This window comes from Ovis canadensis, chromosome 1, assembly GCF_042477335.2.
Source record: "Ovis canadensis isolate MfBH-ARS-UI-01 breed Bighorn chromosome 1, ARS-UI_OviCan_v2, whole genome shotgun sequence".
In the NCBI taxonomy this organism is placed as follows: Eukaryota; Metazoa; Chordata; class Mammalia; order Artiodactyla; family Bovidae; genus Ovis; species Ovis canadensis.
This window is the reverse complement of record NC_091245.1, coordinates 18,312,434-18,333,456: the sequence shown is the minus strand read 5'-3', so window position 1 is coordinate 18,333,456 and position 21,023 is coordinate 18,312,434. Positions and strand designations below refer to the sequence as shown.

Here is a 21,023-nt window from a genome sequence, read left to right as displayed (position 1 = left end):
TGCTGTAAATCTTGTTTGAGCCAATGAAGTACACAAAGTTCAGATGAGGTAATAGGATAATAATAATAATAATGACAAGAACAGCAACAACAAAACAATAACAATAGTGATGTTAATTATTATGTGTGCACGCATGCTAAGTCACTTCTGTGGTGTCCACCTCTTTGTGATGCTGTAAGGTATGGCCTGCCAGGCTCCTCTGTCCATGGGATTTTCCAAGCAAGAATACTGGAGTTGGCTGCCATTTCCTTCTCTGGTTATTATAATAATAGTAAGACATTATAGGTATTGTTTCATATGTGCTTTACTTATAATAATCCATGTAATATTCAAACGTCTCAAGAAGACATCTCATCTTGAAATTCAGTGGAAACATTGTTTTGACCACCAGTGGAAACACTCCCTACTGGGACACTAACATCTCCAAACTAGCAGAGCTCAGAGTTCCTGAAATAGGAAACAAATATTCTGTGAGTGAGTTACTGGGTGTAAGAGTCACAGAATCCACTCCCATTTCATGGCTTGATTCCCGTGTCCATGCATTCTGGCACTGAGGAAACAATGCATAGAGTCTCTGACTCAAAACTTAAACTTAGCATCATGTTTAATTTAAAGAAGTATGTAAGATAAGGTCCTATTCTTTCAAAGTGTTGTTCCCTACAAATAGCAATAACTGAATCTTAATAAGTCATTTCATCTTTCAACTTGCCCAGCTTATTCCAAGTGTTGGAGGCTAGTTAAGGTCACTGATTCTATAATTATGAACCCACAGAAGTGAAATGAGTTTCTTGATCAGATGCAATGCTGTGGGGATTCTCTGATGGTGGATTAGGCACACTGTGAATTCATAGATAATGATGCTAGCAATAGCTCTGTGGGCAAGGGAAGCAAATTCATATCTAGAATCTGTATATGTTTCCATGAAGACAAATCACTGTCCCCTCCCTGATGGAAGAGATCCAATATAATCAAACTGCCGCAGGTGACAGCTGTTCTCCTGAGGCCTGGTGTCATAGAGTTGATCTCTGCTATTTGTGATTTAAGCACTCATCAGTAGTGGCAAACAGGTCAACTGTGGAAAAAGGAAACCTTGGTCCTAAGCCCATATGAATAGCCTCCATCCTTGCTTAATGGACATTTTGCTCATACACCCACTGAATGAGGGTCTCGGGAAAAAGCCTGACTTACATTCAAGAACATGTCATTTTTTCCACCTGATTTGTCTTCTCTGAAGCTGATAGCCTTTCATGAACATTCACGTGGGACACACAGATTTTGTGTCCACTCTAAGGAAGTCCATCCACATATCTCTCCTTTCCCCAAACTTTCTTGCCACCAATCTTTGTATCTTGTGGCGTACTTAGTAGCTTTTGCTCATTTTTGCATTTTCTTATGGAAATCAATCTGTGAAAACTTTCTATCTTTAAAAATTTTAATTTTGATAATCTATAGCTCCCTTGGAAAATATCCTTTCCATCTAAGTTTGCAATTATATTTGCATAGGAATCAGCAAACAGAAAGCAGAGTTGGGGGGCTTAAGTTTCTTGCACAGGAATACACAGGTGATAAGTGGTAGTTTACCAGTCTGCCCAAACAGAAACTTTGAGATCATTAGTGCAGAAACGGATCAGAAGGGAAAAGAATTGGAGAGGCTGATATTTCAGTCTAGTAGCAAAATATTTGCCCCAAATAGATGAACTGAGTCCCACCAGACAGGTGCTATGATCCACTCTGCCGTTTTCTCTGTTCAAGGAAACAGGAAAAAGTAAAAAATAAAAATAAAACAGGAAACAACAATCCTCATAGAGACCAAATTAACAGAATTAATTAACATTTTTTTAACTCCACCCCTTAGTACCTGTACACTTCCTAAGAACTGCTGGTTTGTGGACTACAATTCCATGAGGATGGGTGTTGTGACTCTCTGTCACCAGTGCCAGGGATCAGTGATGACAGTTGACAGTTAATGGCTCCCTTCAGTGAGCTACAGGGAATCAGAGATACTGGCAAAGCTGGATTAAAACCCTGATAGCTTCCTTGATTGCTCCCTTTTTCACCTCCACACTCAAGTCATCACATGCTCTTGCTTCTTTCCTTGTCACTTCCCCACTCACTGCCATCATCAAGTCTAGTGCCTCAGAAATTATGCCAAGGTCTACCCCCACCAAGTGTTCCTCTTTAATCCAACCCCTCATCCATGGTCCCAAGCCATCCTTCTGAAAATACTGAGGCACCCTCTCTCCTCTACTCTGGTCTGCATCCCAGGTTCTTAAAAATAGAGGTTGTCTATCTTGAAGATAAAATCTATTATCATCTTGAATTACAAACTCTGTTACTATCTGTCCAAGTAGAGAGACAAACAAAACCTCATCACTTCACCCACAATACTCTCACCTCTACATCATCCTGATTCCTGACTCCGGTTGTAGCAGAGCCACCAGGTAGACTCCACACCTTCTGGAAGGAACTCCAAGAGCCAATAAGACCTCTTCCCCAGTATCCAGGCAACCCCCTTCCCCACAAAGCCAGAAACAGAAAGTTCTCAAAAGTTTTAAGTCCTTTCCACCAGCCACAAAACTCTCTACCCTTCTCCCTGGATGGAGGGAATGCTCCAACAGCCCAAGGGACCCTTCACTTTCTGCCTGAAACCTCCTGGAAAAGTTGCCTGGAACTTTGCCACACCATTGGTGCTGTGGTACTCACCTACCTAAACCCCTGCTTAGCCCACCCTTGTTGCATCTTTCATCCGCAAGACACCTGAGCCATCAATGAGGCCTGAAAGAAAGCTGGATTCCCATGCTAACTCTGAGGCTTGTTCCAGGGTTCTTATAGAGTCTCATATGTCATTTAGGTCCCTTGAAAAAATCAGAGGCACTGTTTACAATGTACTGTACCTGTAACAACTTTAATTCTTCTACGGTTTTGTAATTCACCCTATGGTTCACAGAAAATACACTAGTTTATAGCATTTGATTTCATGCATTTCACCTACTGTGACACAGAATTTTGGAGACACAGAGGTCTTAGAGACCTTTCAATTTGAGGTGCTCATTCTATAGATGAATAAAGTGAAATCCAGAGAAAGGAGGTAAATGGCCCAAAGTGGCATAACAAGTTAGCAAGGTTGGAACTAGAACCCAGGTCAATTAAGGTCAAGTCCTGTTCCTTCCACAAGATGATGTAGAGTACAAGGTATCAGCCCCATAAACCATATTGCTTCCATGCATCAGGCCAGGTCCATGGGTTACATTGGCTCCGTATACCATTGGCTTAATTTTCAATGTTGGTCACACATATTTATTATTTTCCTGTACCACTCTGATTGCCTACTACTTGACGTTCTACTATGTCCATATACCACATCACTTTTGGGTCCCATGTTTCACGTTAGCTACATGCATACTATTGATCCCAGTGCCTCTGTTGTAGATTACATTATCACCCTTAGTGTTTGCTCCTCTCACTGTAGAGGGAATACATATCCATCCCCATGCCACATGATTCGCATTACTTTTCTGTGGGAAGAAAATACATCCTGCCCTTTTGTCAGAAGGCCTACACATAGGACTTGCTTTGCTCAATAAGATGTCAGCAAAGAGATGTGTGTTCAGTTCAGTTCACTTGCTCACTTGCGTCCAATTCTTTGCGACCACATGGACTGCAGCACACCAGGCCTCCCTGTCCATCACCAACTCCTGGAGTTTACTCAAACTCATGTCCATTGACATGTGTGTTACTTCTGAGCAGAAACTTTAAGAGTCGTCATGTATTTCAGCATTGTTCCCTTCTCTTTCTCATAAGTCTGATGTGTTCCAGATAGGGCCTCCTCCTTCAGGCTGGATCCGAGAATCCAATGGCAAAAGGCCACAGTCTACTTACAACTGATTGGAACAAGACAAATAAATGGACTTTTACTGTGTGATCCCATGAGATTATGGAGTTGTTTCTAACTGCACCACAATGTTGAAAGTTGATCAAGACAGCCATCCTTGGTTTCATGTTCCACATTTGTTCCACTGACCAAGTACTGTGTTGGTTCTATTGTATAACGTTGGTTTCATATGTTATAGATGCTGTCCTTTTCCTCATCAAGGAACACTTTGCCTCAGACTTCTCCTGTCTCCTCAGCAGGCCAGTCTACCTCCCCATCACTCTGAGAAAAGCCCTCTTCATGTCCTTATTCCTCAGACTGTAGACCACAGGATTAAGCAGAGCAGTGAAGACATTATAAAAGAGTGATACCTGCTTGTCTTGCTCAGGGGAATAGCTTGAATTGGGCCTCATGTAGAGGTAGGTAGCTGGAGCATAGAAGAATGTGATCACAGTCAGGTGGGAGGCACAGGTGGAGAAAGCCTTGCAGCGGGCCTGCATGGACTTGAACTTGAGAATGGCCTGCACAATACGGATGTAGGAGGCCACAATGAGCAAGAGTGGGGCAACAACCATGAAGACCCTGATGACTAGGTCCACCATTTCAATGACATGAGTATCCATGCAAGCCAAATTTCGTACTGAAGGGCCTTCACAGAAGTAGTGGTTGACCACGTTGGGCCCACAGTATGGCAGCCTCATGGTGAAAAAAGTGTGGATCAGAGAGGAAAAGAAACCACAGGCCCAGGTCCTAGCTGACAGTCGTGTGCACAGGCCCCAGCTGAGGATGACAGTATAACGCAGTGGATAGCAGATGGCCACGTACCAGTCAAAGGCCATGACGACAAATAAAATGCACTCAGTCAGGCCCACGGCACCAAAGATGTACATTTGTAGCCAACAACCAGCAAAGGAGATGGTCTGAGATCGAGAAAGATGAATCAGCATCTGGGGCACAGTGGTGGTGACACAGCCCATATCCAGCAGGGAGAGGATACAGAGGAAGAAGTACATGGGAGTGTGGAGATGCGTGTCCAGGCATATCAGGGTGATGATGAGCCCATTGCCAAGGACTGAGCTCAGGAAAAGAAGGAAGGCACCAAAGAGGGTCCTGTTGGTCGTGGGGTCACTGGAGAAGCCAAGCAGGATAAATTCAGAAACCCAGCTTTGGTTCTGCCCTGGAGGCATCCACATGATGGGCCTAAAGGAGAATGATATGCATTTAAATATCACCTAAAATATAATAGCTTAGTAAGATCTGGAGGGAGGCAGCTGTAATATTAATTCTCAGCCCACTACCTACCTACTACTTTTTATATTTACTTCACTTTCTGAGCCTCAGTTTCTTCTTCTGTAAAATGTGGCTAATAATACTCATCTCTCAGGGTGTTTAGGAGGAGTTGGGGAGTTGTGTGTGAATCATCTCCTACAATGCCTTAAAACACTAAATAGTAGTAAATGCTCATTTGCAATCTTCCCAGGCTTATTCCCAACCCCTCAGAGGGAAAATTGGTCGCTCAAATGTCTAGTAACAACCAACTTACACAGTATCTGCTCCAGCCCCCAAAACCTGCAGATGTGAGCTTCCTCTCTACCTTAGAGATCATTTGTCTGGATGTGCGACATTTTCTTTTACATTTCTGTAAATTTTCTCTTTGACAACTGACGCTAAGACGCATTACCAATAGAGGGTGGGGCTTCCTTGTTGGCTCAGGAGGTAAACTATTTGCCTGCAACGCAGGAGACCTGGGTTTGATCCCTGGGTCAGGAACAGCCCCTGGAGAAAGGAATGGCAACCCACTTCGGTATTCTTGCCTGAGAATTCCATGGACAGAGAAGCCTAGCAACGTGATGATGGTAGGAGGGAGGCTCTGAGGTTGAAGCTTCAATTCTCCTTCCTCAGTTGCTCAACTAGAGAGCCACTGGGTTGGGAGTGTCCAACCACAGTCACATACTCAGGCCACACACACTCTCCCTACCCAGTGGTCACTTCTAGGAGAGCTCTGGCCTGTGGCTCCATCTCCACTCCCAGTAGCAGACTGTATCCGGTGGCAGTCAAACCCTTTTTGAAATAGTCTGAACTCAGTCTTTTTTTTTTTTTTTCTGATCAGGGAAGATAGATAGTGGTGTTAAGGGCAGGGGGATGGAGGGAAGTAACTCCTAAATCCTTAGTCCCTGTGTACTCTTCTTTAGCCATAAGGCAGTAGCTGCTTTTTCTTTTTTTAATTGCTACTTCTGGATCGCTTCAAGTTCTTTTTAAAGGCTTTTAGCAGTTGTCGACCTTTAACTAGCTAACAATTCTGTATAGTAAATTTTCCCTGTTCACATTACTGGCATGTTCTGTCTCTTCTCAGGATTGAACTGATACAGATGCTAAATCTATGTGGAATGAATTTGATAAGGAACAGACTGTTACATAATTACAAGCTATCTATCCATAAAGTAATTATTAATTACAAAAGTAAAAAGTGGTAGCTATCAGCGGAGTAACTAGACAACATAACTGAGTGATTACAATTAATGACACCGATAAGGAACAGATGGACACCTGGTGTCTCCATATGTGAAAACCAACAATGACTTATATCTTGTTTCAGACCAAAGAAGCAAAACCTGAATCCAACCATGAGAAAACATCAAAGAAACCTAAGTCAAGAAATATTCTACAAAATAACTGGCTTCTGAACGTGAAAGTCGCTCAGTTGTGTCGACTCTTTGCAACCCCATGGACTTCTCCAGGAATTCAGTCCTGGAATTCTCCAGGCCAGAATACTGGCGTGGGTAGCCGTTCCCTTCTCTAGGGGATCTTCCTAACCCAGGGATTGAACCCAGGTCTCCCGCATTGCAGGCGGATTCGCTGAGAGCCACCCTAGTCTTCAAAAAATATCTATCACGAAAGACAAAGACAGTTCTAATCTGTAATAGAGGCAAGGAGACTAAAAAATGTACAACAGCTATTGCAAAATGTAAAACCGGAAGAGTGGAATACTACAAATAACATTAATTTGACAACTGGTAAGCCTGGAATTTTAATTAGATTAGTTTAGATAAGTATCAGTGTTAAAATGCCCGAGTTTGAACTACTATGTGAGAGAATATCCTTATTCTCTTATATTTTACAAACTATTCTCTGAAGTATTAAAGGGTAAAGGAACATGATGTTTACAAATTATTCTCAACTAGTTCTGAAAATTACAGTAACAGCAAGCTAAAATTTTAACATATCTTGTCATGGAACATACAGGTTTCTTTGTAGTATTCCTTCAGGTTTTCTGAGGGTTTTTATTCTAATCCCAAAGTTTTCATTCCAATCCCAAAGAAAGCCAGTTCCAAAGAATGTTCAAACTACTGCACAATTGCACTCATCTCACACACTTAGTAAAGTAATGCTCAAAATTCTCCAAGCCAGGCTTTAACCGTACGTAAACTGAGAACCTCCAGAGGTTAAAGCTGGATTTAGAAAAGTCAGAGGAACCAGAGTTCAAATTGCAAACATCCATTGGTTCATCAAAAAAACAAGAGCTCCAGGAAAAAAATCTGCTTTATTGACTACACCAAGGCCTTTGACTGTGTGGATCACAACAAACTGTGGAAAATTCTACAAGATATGGGAATACCAGACCACCTTACCTGCCTCCTGAGAAATTTGTATGCAGGTCAAGAAGGAACAGTTAGAATCAGACATAGAACAGCAGACTGGTTCCAAATTGGGAAAGGAGTACGTCAAGGCTGTATATGTTGTCACTATGCCTATTTAACTTCTATGCAAAGTACATCAGGCAAAATGCCAGGCTGGATGAAGCACGAGCTGGAAAAAGGAGAGTGAAAAAGCTGGTTTAAAACTCAGCATTCAAAAAATTAACATTATGGCACCTGGCCCCATCACTTCATGACAAATAGATGGGGATAAAATGGAAACAGTGACAGATTTTATTTTCTCGGGCTCAAAAATCACTGTAGATAGTGACTGCAGCCATGAAATTAAAAAATGCCTGCTCCTTGAAAGAAAAGCTATGACCAACCTAGACAGCATATTAAAAAGCAGAGACATTAATTACTTTGCCAACAAAGGTCCATCTAGTCAAAGCTATGGTTTTTCCAGTAGTCATGTATGGATGTGAGAGCTGGACTACAAAGAAGGGAAAGTGCTGAAGAATTGATTCTTTTGAACTGTGGTGATGGAGAAGACGCTTGAGAGTCCCTTGGACTGCAAAGAGATCCAACCAGTCCATCCTAAAGGAGATCAGTCCTGAGTGTTCATTGGAAGGACTGATGTTGAAGCTGAAACTCCAATACTTTGGCCACCTGATGCAAAGAACTGACTCATTGGCAAAGATCCTGATGCTGGGATAGATCGAAGGCAGGAGGAGAAGGGGACGACCGAGGATGAGATGGCTAAATGGCATCACCGACTTGATGGACATGAGTGAGCAACCTCTGGGAGTTGGTGATGGACATGGAAGCCTCGTGTGCTGCAGTCCATGGGGTCGCAAAGAGTTGTAAATGAAAGAGTGACTAAACTGAACTGAACTGAGGGTTTTTATTTCCAGAAAAAGGTTTTGAAAAAAATTTAAATGTGAAATAAAAATTCTTTCCGAAAAATATAAAGTAAATAATTTAAAGGGAGTTCTTCAGGCAGAACCGAAGTGACAGAAACACAAAAATGCAAAACGGAATGGAGAGTCTCTCGAGGAAAGGGTAAATATAAAGTAATAATGAATATAAATCAATAATCAAGTTTTGTGAGATATAAGACAAAAGACTAGAGATTATGGCAACAGTACACAGCAACAAAAGGAGTAAATGGAGTTAGGGTCTAAATACTTAGCATAATTGGAAAAATGGTAAAACTAATATCTAGCCTTTTTTCTGCTCAGTTGTGTCTGACTCTTTGCAACCCTATGGACTGCAGCACGACAGGCTTCCCTGTTTACATCATCTCCCAGAGTTTGCTCAAACTCCTGTCATTGAGTTGATGATGCCATCCTACCATCTCGTCCTTTGTCACTCACTTCTCCTCATGCCCTCAATCTCTTCCAGCATCAGAGTCTCTTCCAATGAGCGCTTCTCTGCTTCAGGTGGCCAAAGTATTGGAGTTTCAGCTTCAGCATCAGTTCTTCCAACGGAATATTCAGGGTTGATTTCCTAGGATTCACTGGTTTGATCTCCTTGCAGTCCAAGGGACTCTCAAGCGTCTTCTCCATCACCACAGTTCAAAAGCATAAATTCTTCAGTGCTCGGCCTTCTTTATGGTCCAACACTCACAACCATACATGACTATGGGAAAAGCCATATCTTTGACTATATAGACATTTGTTGGGAAAGTAATGTCTCTGCTTTTTAACATGCTGTCTAGATTGATCATAGCTTTTCTTCCAAGGAGCAAGTTTCTTTTAATTTCATGGCTGCAGTCACCATCTGCAGTGATTTTGAAGCCCAAGAAAATAAAATCTGTCACTGTTTTCATTGTTTTTCCTTCTATTTGCCATGAAGTGATGGGATCAGATGCTATGATCTTCATTTTTTGAATGTTGAGTTTTAAGCCAGCTTTTTCACTCTCCTCTTTCACCCTCATCAAAAGGCTCTTTAGTTCGTCTTTGCTTTCTGCCATTAGAATAGTATCATCTGCATATCTGAGGTTTTAATATTTTTCCTGGAAATCTTGATTCCAGGAGACTCAAGCTTGTGAGTCATCCAGCCCAGAGTTTCAAATGATGTACTCTGCAAGTTAAATAAACAAGATGACAAATATGCAGCCTTGATATACTCTTTTCCCAATTTGAAACTAGTCCATTGTTCCATGTCCAGTTCTAACGTTGCTTTTTGTCTTGCATTCAGATTTCTCAGGAAGCAGGTCAGGTTGTCTGGTATTCCCATCTCTTTAAGAATTTTTCACAATAGTTGAGATCCACACAGTCAAAGGATTTAGCCTAGTCAATGAAGCAGAAGTGGAAGTTTTTCTGGAATTCTCTTGCTTTTTATATGATCCAACAGATGTTGGCAATTTGGTTTCTGAGTCCTCTGCCTTTTCTAAATCTAGCCTGTACATCTGGAAGTACGGCTTAAAGGATTTTGAGCTAACATGTGAAATTTTGCAGTAGTTTGGACAGTCTTTGTCATTGTCCTTCTTTGAGGCTGGAAGAAAACTGACCTTTTCCAGTCCTTTGACCACTGCTGGATTTTCCAAATTTCCTGGCATATTGAGTGCAGCATTTTCACAGCATCATCTTTTAGGATTTGAAAATGCTTAGCTGGAATTCCATCACCTCCACTAGCTTCATTCATAGGTGGGCTTCCTAAGGCCCACCTGACTTCATGCTCCAGTATGTCTGACCCTAGGTGAGTGACCAAACCTTGTGGTTATCCAGGCTATTAAGACCATTTTTGTACAGTTCTTCTGTGTATTCTTGCCACCTCTTCTTAATCTCTTCTCAGATCTGTTCCACCATCTCCCACTCTCAAATGTTGATTAGATTGTTTCTCTGTTTCTTAGAACTCCTGTGGTTCTTGGCAAGGTATAACCCTAGAATGTTCTAGATTGTTCTGATATAAAGTTTGAGTTCTAATACGTTGAGAAAATTTTCTCCCTCTCATGGTAACTTTATTCCCACTCAGTGAGTTGGAATATTTATCATAAAATATGGATAAAGGGGTGAGTGGCAGGCTCCCCTGTGGCTCAGTCATAAAGAATCTACCTGCAAGGCAGGAGTTGCAGGAGACACGAGTTCAATCCCTGGGTCAGGAAAATCCCCTGGAGAAGGGAGTGGCAACCAACCCAGTATTCTTGCCTGGAGAATCCCATAGACAGAGGAGCATGGTGGGCAATAGTCCATAGTGTCCCAGAGAATCAGACATGACTGAAGCGATGGGCAGGCATGCACAAGGGAGTGAGTATATAAACTTCTTTCAGAAATATTAATAGCTAATGTTTAGTGAAGACTTTCTGTGTGTCAGGCATTGCTACATGAATTGATCTCATCCTCATAGCAACCCATTGAGGTAAGTACTAGTACCTACCCTTTTAAGATGGGAAAAAACAAAGCCATAGAGAAAGTAAGTGATTCACTCCAAATTATACTGTTTGCGTGGTCCAACCTGGGATTTGAACCAAGGCAGTTTGGCTTCATGGAGAAGGCAATGGCACCCCCACTCCAGTACTCTTGCCTGGAGAATCCCAGGGATGGGGGAGCCTGGTGGGCTGCCGTCTATGGGGTCGCACAGAGTCGGACACGACTGAAGCGACTTAGCAGCAGCAGCAGCAGCAGCAGTTTGGATTCAGAGCCAACTCTTAATCATTAATTTCTCCTGCTGCAGGTGAATAGGCTCTAAGAGGGAGGGGCAAAGAATGCAAACTGCTCCCATCTGCTCCTCAATTTGAGCTTCTTGAGGCTTGGCACAAGATACTATAGAATCATGGCCTACATGTTACAGCCACCAGATGAGAAAGAATCAGATCTCTCCTAGGATAAGGGAATAAAGTGGCAGCCACAGACTATCTCTCATGATAGTGTCCTCCATCTGCTCCCATCACTTGGAGGTGGGAAACCTGGGGTTGTACTGGAAGCAGAAGGCATCCATAACAAGAGACTTGGGAACTGATTACCATACTAGAACGTGGTAAATCTTTGTCAAAGCCTCCCTCTTAGTCAACCTTGATTTCCAAAGGGAATGGGGACAGTCATTTAGTGAAAATAAAAAGTCTCCTAAGATTCCATTAAGCCAACAGTCTCTGTCCTAATTCACAAAAGCCCAGGTCTCTAGTGAAGAGGGGATTGGGAACTAATCATTGTGGTTGCTGATGTCTTTGGTGAAGGCTTCTCCCAGCATAACCATCATTTTCCTTTCATAATGTCTCATATCTGGACTTGGAGATCTGGAGCTCAAGAAATTCATCTCCTGCATCTAACTCCTAGAACTTGACTTGGCAAAGAGGACCTGTCCATATATAGTTCCTAAATGAACAAATGGAAAAAGGAAGAGGCCGAGGAAGAAAGAATGGGGAGGGGACCGAGATGTGAAGTGGGGAGGAAAGAAGAATGAGGAACAAGGGAGGGGGCTAGAGGGATGTTGGGGAACAAGCACGGAGAGGACCCAGTGGCTGAGTGACATGGCTACCTCTGAACCCCAGGCCCACAGATGCCCGGATCATACCCATAGCCCCAGCCCAGTGACTACCTCACCCCTCACTCATTCACACATCACAGAGAGACTGTTACTTGTCCTGAAGGGGAAGAGACTCAACAGGAAGCGCCCAGGGCAACTGAGTCCAGTGAGGCAGGATTCCAGGCAACCCAGTCTCCAAAAAAAACACTAGGCTTCTGAGAGGTGGAAGGATGAACCCCCTGGCTTTTCTCTATGATTCAGCTGTTTGCGCTTGACCTGGCCAGCCCTGGCTTCTGAAGGCCTTTTCTATCATGTCCTCAGGGTTAAATGGAGGGAGCCTTGGCCCATCCATGCTTCTCTCAATGGACCAATCTGTTGAGGCTTTATGTCCTGCCTCCTTACCAAGCTTTTCTGAGAGAGGGAGGGGAGGGCCATCCTCCTGCTTCCACCACTGTCTCTGTCCCTGGCGGGGATGCCAAGATGGAATTCTCTGAATGTTGTCAACAAGAACCCCACAAGAGAGAGTCCTTTGGGGTTAGAGCAGGAGAAAACCCACCCCATTGGGGAGACATAGTGATCTGTCCTTTCTTTTTCCAGCTTTCTGAGAAATATGACCAGCCCAGGGGAGAGGAAATTACACCTGGTCTTCTTGCAGAAATGTCAAGAGCTAAAAGCCTCATGTTGATTCTCTTCTTACTCCCAAACCTCTGTGCCCCAAACTTGTCAATTAGAACATGGCTGAGTCATACTCCTATTCTTTATGGTGGGAGATTCTGAGCAAATCAAAGTCTTCCTCTGTTACTGACCAGAATAACAACTCTACCTGAACTCTAACTGAATTTCTTCCTGCTGTCCCAGAGCTGGTTCTGATCACCAGCAGCGTTGGGCCAGCTGGGGCATTGGTAGGAGGATGAAGACTGGGCTGAATTCTGAGCCAGGTGGGCCGCAGGCCTCAAGAAGATGAGGGTGGGCTGGAAAGAGGGAAAAAGCTAGGGCTGGGGCAGTCCTAACAATGGGGGACTCTCTGTGGAGGTTGAGAATACCTCTGGGAAGGACTCTGGCAATTATCTCTAGTTTGCTAAGAGAGGTGCCCCAGAAAGTTTTCTGATTTTATGTCTGGGGAGGGAGCTAAGGGAAATGGCAGGAGGTGGTGATGGTAATAATGATCAAGAGCATCTTAATGGTCCTCTGGAGTTGGTGATGGACAGGGAGGCCTGGCATGCTGCGATTCATGGGGTCACAAAGAGTCGGACACGACTGAGCAACTGAACTGAACTGAACTGAGGACAGCCCCATACACAAAACACTTTCATGTGCCTTTTCTCATCAGGTCCTCCCAGTACTCCTTGGGGGGGAGGTATTATGGGAGGGCAGTGTTATGGTCCTGGTTTTATAGATGATGACAATGATGGTGATTCACTGAGCACTTGTGATGGACCATGTAGTGAGGGAGTCAGCGATACAGGTTCTGGTCATTCACTGCTCTCTAAGTGATAAAGGGGCTTCAAAATCAACATGTCCAGTTCCTTACTCTCTTTTACAGCCGTGAAAATTACAGCTCAGAGAAAAGCAAAGTCATCGCCCTGCAAGAGTTAGTGTAGGTGATTTCAACTTAGAAGTCCTTTTTCCCAGTCAGAGACCCATTCAGTGGACCACAGGCTCCTTCCTCTGCTTCATTCTCTAGAAGTCTGAAGAAAAACTGTCCACCTGTCCATCTCATCATGGGTGCCCTCAACATTTCATCCCTGGGTGTTTGTATCCCCTGATTGCTGTAAATCTTGTTTGAGCCAATGAAAGTACACAAAGTTCAGATAAAGTAATGGGATAGTAATAATAATGACAAAGAAAAAAAAAAACAAAACAATGACAACAGTGGTGATAATTATTATGGGTGCATGCATGCCAAGTCACTTCACTTGTGTTTAACTCTTTGTAGTCCTATGTATTGGAGCTGCCAATCTCCTCTGTCCATAGGATTCTCCAGGCAAGAATACTAGAGTGGGTTGTCATTTCCGTCTCCAGAAATTATTATAATAATAGCAAAACCTTATAGGTTTTATTACTTGTGTGCTTTACTTACAATAACCCATTTATATCCAAACATCTTGAGATGACTTCTCATCTTCAACTTCACTGGGAACATTGATTTGAAAAACTCCCTACTGGGACACTACAATCTCCAAGCTACAGAGTTCAGAGTTCCTGATATGGGGAAAAATATTCTATGAGTGAGTTACTGGGTATGAGAGTCACAGATTCCACTTCCATTTCACTGCTTGATTCCCATATTGATGCATTCCTGGATAGGAAGAAACAGTGCCATATAGTCTCTGACTCAAGCATAAACTTAGCATCATGTTCACTTTAAAGACATGTAAGATAGTCCCTATTCTTTCAAGGAATTTTTACTGACGTATAACAATAACTGAGTCTTAATAAGCCATTCCACCTTTCAATTAGGCTACCTTATCCTAAGTGTATGAAAAAGATCTTCATGGTCCAGATAACCATGATAGTGTGATCACTCACCTAGAGACAGCCATTCTAAAAGATGATGCTGTGAAAGCGCTGCACTCAAAATATCAGCAAATTTGGGAAGCTCAGCCATGGCCAAAGGACTGGAAAAGGTCAGTTTTCATTCCAATCCCAAAGGAAGGCAATGCCAAAGAATGCTCAAACTACGAAGGAATATGCCATCTTCATGCATGGATTGGACAATTGAACCTTACAAGATACAAAATTGATTTATGCATTAAATGCAATCCTAGTCTTAATGCTAATAGATTTTCCTACAGAAAATTGACAACCTGAATATAATGTTTATATGGAATCTTGAAGGAAAAAAACCAAAGTTGGAGAACTTACCAGATATTGACTTACTATAAAGCTGCAATAATTAGGCAAGTAAGAAATTGACACAAAAATAAACAAATGGATTGATGGAACAGGGTACAAAACAGATCTGTGAATATATAGTCACCTAATTTATAATAAAGTTGATACTATATTTCAATGGGGACTTTTCAACAAATTCTGCTGGATCATGCAGATATTCACACAGGAAAAAAAATGTTGAAACCTACCTCAAAAATTATATTGTCATCCTGCTTACTTAACTTATATGCAGAGTACATCATGAGAAATGCTGGGCTGGAGGAAACACAAGCTGGAATCAAGATTGCCAGGAGAAATATCAATAACCTCAGACATGCAGATGACACCACCATTTTGGCAGAAAGTGAAGAGGGACTAAAAAGCCTCTTGATGAAAGTGAAAGTGGAGAGTGAAAAGGTGGCTTAAAGCTCAACATTAATAAAACTAAGATCATGGCATCCAGTCCCATCACTTCATGGCAAATGAATTAGGAAGCAGTGGAAACAGTGGCTGACTTTATTTGAGGGGCTCCAAAATCACTGCAGATGGTGATTGCAGCCATGAAATTAAAAGATGCGTACTCCTTGGTAGGGAAGTTATGAACAACCTAGACAGCATATTAAAAAGCAGAGACATTACTTTACCAACAAAGGTCCGTCTAGTTATAGCTATGGTTTTTCCAGTAGTCATGTATGGATGTGAGAGTTGGACCATAAAGAAAGCTGAGCACCGAAGAATTGATGCTTTTGAACTGTGGTGCTGGAGAAGACTCTTGAGAGTCCCTTGGACTGCAAGAAGATCCAACCAGTCCATCCTAAAGGAGATCAGTCCTGAATATTCATTAGAGGATTGATGCTGAAGCTGAAACCCCAATACTTCGGCCACCTGATGTGAAGAGCTGACTCATTTTAAAAGACTCTGATGCTGGGAAAGATTGAAGGCAGGAGGAGAAGGGGACAACAAGGATGAGATGGCTGGATGGCATCACCGACTCAGTGGACATGGGTATGGGTGAACTTGGGAGTTGGTGATGGACAGGGAGGTCTGGCGTGCTGCAGTCCATGGGGTCGCAAAGAGTCAGACACACTGAGCAACTGAACTGAACTGAACCTCAAAAATTAATCCTGATATAGTATAGTTTTAAATGGTAAAATAGAATAATAAATTTTTAGAATCAAATGCAGAAAAATATCTATGTCATCTTGCAATAGGCAGAAATTTCTTAAACAGGACACATAGAGAAAAAGATGATAAATTATATATTTTATGTATTATATTATAGATCAGTTCGTTCAGTTCAGTTCAGTCACTCAGTCGTGTCTGACTCTTTGTGACCCCATGAATCACAGCACGCCAGGCCTCCCTATCCATCACCAACTCCTGGAGTTCACTCAAACTCACGTCCATCGAGTCTGTGATGCCATCCAGCCAATCTCATCCTCTGTTGTCCCCTTCTCTTCCTGTCCCCAATCCCTCCCAGCATCAAAGTCTTTTGCAATGAGTCAACTCTTCCCATGAGGTGGCCAAAGTACTGCAGTTTCAGCTTTAGCATCATTCCTTCCAAAGAAATCCCAGGGCTGATCTCCTTCAGAAGGAACTGGTTTGATCTCCTTACAGTCCATGGGACCCTCAAGAGTCTTCTCCAGCACCACAGTTCAAAAGCATCAATTCTTCAGTGCTCAGCTTTCTTCACAGTCCAATTCTCACATCCATACATGACCACAGGGAAAACCATAGCCTTGACTGGATGGACCTTAGTTGGAGAAGTAATGTCTCTGCTTTTGAATATGCTGGTTATGACTTTCCTTCCAAGGAGTAAGCGTCTTTTAATTTCATGGCTGCAATCACCATCTGCAGTGATTTTGGAGCCCCCCAAAATAAAGTCTGACACCGTTTGCACTGTTTCCCCGTCTATTTCCACTGTTTCCCCATCTATTTCCCATGAAGTGATGGGACCGGATGCCATGATCTTTGTTTTCTGAATGTTGAGCTTTAAGCCACCTTTTTCACTCTCCTCTTTTCCTTTTATCAAGAGGCTTTTTAGTCCCTCTTCACTTTCTGCCATAAGGGTGGTGTCATCTGCATATCTGAGGTGATCGATATTTCTCCTGGCAATCTTGATTCCAGCTTGTGCTTCTTCCAGCCCAGAGTTTCTCATGATGTACTCTGCATAGAAGTTAAATAAGCAGGGTGACAATATACAGCCTTGACGTACTCCTTTTCCTATTTGAAACCAGTCTATTGTTCCATGTCCAGTTCTAACTGTTGCTTCCTGACCTGCATACAGATTTCTCAAGAGGCAGGTCAGGTGGTCTGGTATAACCATCTCGTTCATAATTTTCCACAGTTTACTGTGATCCACACAGTCAAAGGCTTTGGCATAGTCAATAAAGCAGAAATAGATGTTTTTCTGGAACTCTCTTGCTTTTTCCATGATCCAGCAGATGTTGGCAACTTGATCTCTGGTTCCTCTGTCTTTTCTAAAACCAGCTTGAACATCTGGAAGTTCCTGGTTCATGTATTGCTTGGAGAATTTTGAGCATTACTTTACTAGCATGTGAGATGAGTGCAATTGTGCGCTAGTTTGAACATTCTTTGGCATTGCCTTTCCTTGGGATTGGAATGAAACCTTTTCCAGTCCTGTGGCCACTACTGAGTTTTCCAGATTTGCTGGCATATTGAGTGCAGCACTTTCACAGCATCATCTTTCAGGATTTGAAATAGCTCAACTGGAATGCCATCACCTCCACTAGCTTTGCTCGTAGTGTTGCTTTCTAAGGCCCACTTAACTTCACATTCCAGGATGCCTGGCTCTAGATGAGTGATCACACCATCATGATTATCTGGGTGGTGAAGATCTTTTTTGTATAGTTCTTCTGTGTACTCTTGCCACCTCTTCTTAATATCTTCTGCTTCTGTTAGGTCCAGACCATTCCTGTCCTTTATCAAGCCCATCTTTGCATGAAATGTTCCCTTGGTATCTCTAATTTTCTTGAAGAGATCTCTAGTCTTTCCAATTCTGTTCTTTTCCTCTATTTCTTTGCATTGATCACTGAAGAAGGCTTTCTTATCTCTTCTTGCTAGTCTTTGGAACTCTGCATTCAGATGCTTGTATCTTTCCTTTTCTCCTTTGCTTTTCACCTCTCTTCTGTTCATAACTATTTGTAAGGCCACCCCAAACAGCCATTTTGCTTTTTTCCATTTCTTTTCTGTGAGGATGGTCTTGATCCCTGTCTCCTGTACAATGTCACAAACCTCTGTCCATAGTTCATCAGGCACTCTATCTATCAGATCTAGGCCCTTAAATCTATTTCTCACTTCCACTGTATAATCATAAGGGATTTGATTTAGGTCATAGCTGAATGGTCTAGCGGTTTTCCCTGCTTTCTTCAATTTCAGTCTGAATTTGGTAATAAGGAGTTCATGATCTGAGCCACAGTCAGCTCCTGGTCTTGTTTTTGTTGACTGTATACAGCTTCTCCATCTTTGGCTGCAAAGAATATAATCAATCTGATTTTGGTGTTGGCCATCTGGTGATGTCCATGTGTAGAGTCTTCTCTTGTGTTGTTGGAAGAGGGTGTTTGCTATGATCAGTGCATTTTCTTGGCGAAACTCTATTAGCCTTTCCCCTGCTTCATTCCGCATTCCAAGGCCAAATTTGCCTGTTACTCCAGGTGTTTCTTGACTTCCTACTTTTGCATTCCAGTCCCCTAGAATGAAAAGGACATCTTTTTTGGGTGTTAGTTCTAAAAGGTCTTGTAGGTCTTCATAGAACCATTCAACTTCAGCTTCTTCAGCGTTACTGGTTGGGGCATAGACTTGGATTACTGTGATATTGAATGGTTTGCCTTGGAAACGGAGATCATTCTGTCGTTGTTGAGATTGCATCCAAGTACTGCATTTCAGCCTCTTTTGTTGACCATGATGGCTACTCTATTTCTTCTGAGGGATTCCTGCCCGCAGTAGTAGATATAATGGTCATTTGAGTTAAATTCACCCATTCCAGTCCATTTTAGTTCCCTGATTCCTAGAATGTCAACGTTCACTCTTGCCGTTTCTTGTTTGACCACTTCCAATTTGCCTTGATTCATGGACCTGACATTCCAGGTTCCTATGCAATATTGCTCTTTACAGCATCAGACCTTGCTTCTACCACCAGTCACATCCACAGCTGGGTGTTGTTTTTGCTTTGGCTCCATCCCTTCATTCTTTCTGGAGTTATTTCTCCACTGATCTTCAGTAGCATATTGGGCACCTACTGACCTGGCGAGTTCCTCTTTCAGTATCCTATCATTTTGCCTTTTCATACTGTTCATGGGGTTCTCAAGGCAAGAATACTGAAGTGGTTTGCCATTCCCTTCTCCAATGGACCACATTCTGTCAGACCTCTCCACCATGACCCGCCCATCTTGGGTTGCCCCGCAGGCATGGCTTAGTTTCATTGAGTTAGACAAGGCTGTGGTCCTAGTGTGATTAGAGCACGGCCGGCTGTGACCAGTGCACGAGGCACGGCCGAGAGAAGCTAACCCACGTCTGAGGTCAGGGGCAGAAGCCAGGAGGACCCCTATGCCTGAAGGGCAGTGGCCAAGAGAAGTTACCCCACGTTCGAGGTCAGGGGCAGCAGCTGAGAGTGCCAGGCTGCGACGGCGTAGGAACAGCCGAGAGGAGCTACCCCGTGTCCGAGGCCAGGGGTGGTAGCCGAGAAGAGCTACCCCGAGTCCGAGGAGCAGTGGCTGTGTGGGTGCCTGAGGGCCTAGAGGAGCTATCCCACGTTGAAGGTCATGAAGGGCCGCAGTGAGGAGATACCCTTCGTCCAAGGTAAGGAGCAGCAGCTGCGCTTTGCTGGAGCAGCCGTGAAGAGATACCCCACACTCAAGGTAAGAGAAACCCAAGTAAGATGGTAGGTGTTGCAAGAGGGCATCAGAGGGCAGACACACTGAAACCATACCCACATTATATATAATTGCATATAATTGCATATATATGATTACATGTAATTATACACACAGATTATAGTAAAATGAACTTAAAATTTATATCCAGAATAAAAAATTTTTTAAAATAAACAAAGGCTACCAAATATAATAATGAGCAAAAGATTTTAAAAGGCACTTCACAAATGAGGCTATCTAAACAGACAGTAATCGAATGAAACTCAACATCATTAGTCATCCAGGAACTGAAAATTAAGACCACAACACACCACTACACACTTACTAGAATGGCTAAGATGAAAAATACATGGTGTTGGCAACAGTAACCAGAATTTTCTTACACTGCTGATGAGAGATTACCTTTGTGTTATTCCTCTGGAAAACATCTAATGGTATCTCTTAAAATTGAACATATGCATTCAGTATTGCTTAGCAATTCTATTTCTAACTATACTTCTCCATACTTATAGACACACATATATATTCTAGGAAAACATTAGCTGTTGGTCCCTTAGTTGTGTCTGACTCCTTGCAACCCCACGGACTGTAGCCCACTGGGCTCCTCTGTCCATGGAATTCTCCAGGCAAGAATGCTGGAGTGGGTAGCCATTCACTTCACCAGGGGATCATCCCAACCCAGGGATTGAACTTGGGTCTCTTGCATTGCAGGAAGATTCTTTACCATCTGACCCACCAGGGAAGCTCATATTCTTGGGAAGACATGTACAGAAATGTTCAAAACACTGGAAAAAAGGCCCCCAATAGGGAACTACCAAGTTTCAATCAACAGTATAATGGATAAAAGCACTGTAGTATGTTTCTATAGAGGTTACTTTTTGGGAGGATAAAACCTCACAGGAGACATCAGGCCATCCTCAGTCTTCACTATCCCCAGGCCCAGCTCCTCACCTGACCAATGGACCACCTACATATCCCTCAAAGCCATCCCTTCCTTTGCCCTGGATTAGGAGCCCAGCATTTCTCACCCATAATCCTGCAGAAGTCCCTCCTTAGTCTCCATGCCTCTGGACTCTTTTCCTTTAGTACATTCTCCATATGGACTACTACTACAAGTTATTGTTCAAAATATAACACTGACCTAGCTGTCTCCTGTTTAAAACCCTTTAAGGGTTCCCAATGCCAGAGAATGTTTGACACCCAGGTAGAACCCTTCCTAAATGACCTACACCCTTCAGACTTCTTTAGCCTCAGCACCCAACTCTGTCCCTCATCCCATCTTTT

At 42.8% G+C, this 21,023-nt stretch overlaps 1 protein-coding gene across 1 annotated transcript; it reads right to left on the bottom strand.

The window, feature by feature from the left end:
- Positions 1-4,137: 4,137 nt before the first annotated feature.
- Positions 4,138-5,064, bottom strand: LOC138428954 (olfactory receptor 2A12-like). Its single transcript, XM_069569928.1, has one exon. It carries the CDS (start codon positions 5,062-5,064, stop codon positions 4,138-4,140), a length of 927 nt encoding a protein of 308 aa, XP_069426029.1.
- Positions 5,065-21,023: the final 15,959 nt, after the last annotated feature.

Excerpts from the sequence above, each read along its gene's own strand:
- LOC138428954 (XM_069569928.1), bottom strand. The coding sequence starts at position 5,064 with ATGTGGATGCCTCCAGGGCAGAACCAAAGCTGGGTTTCTGAATTTATC.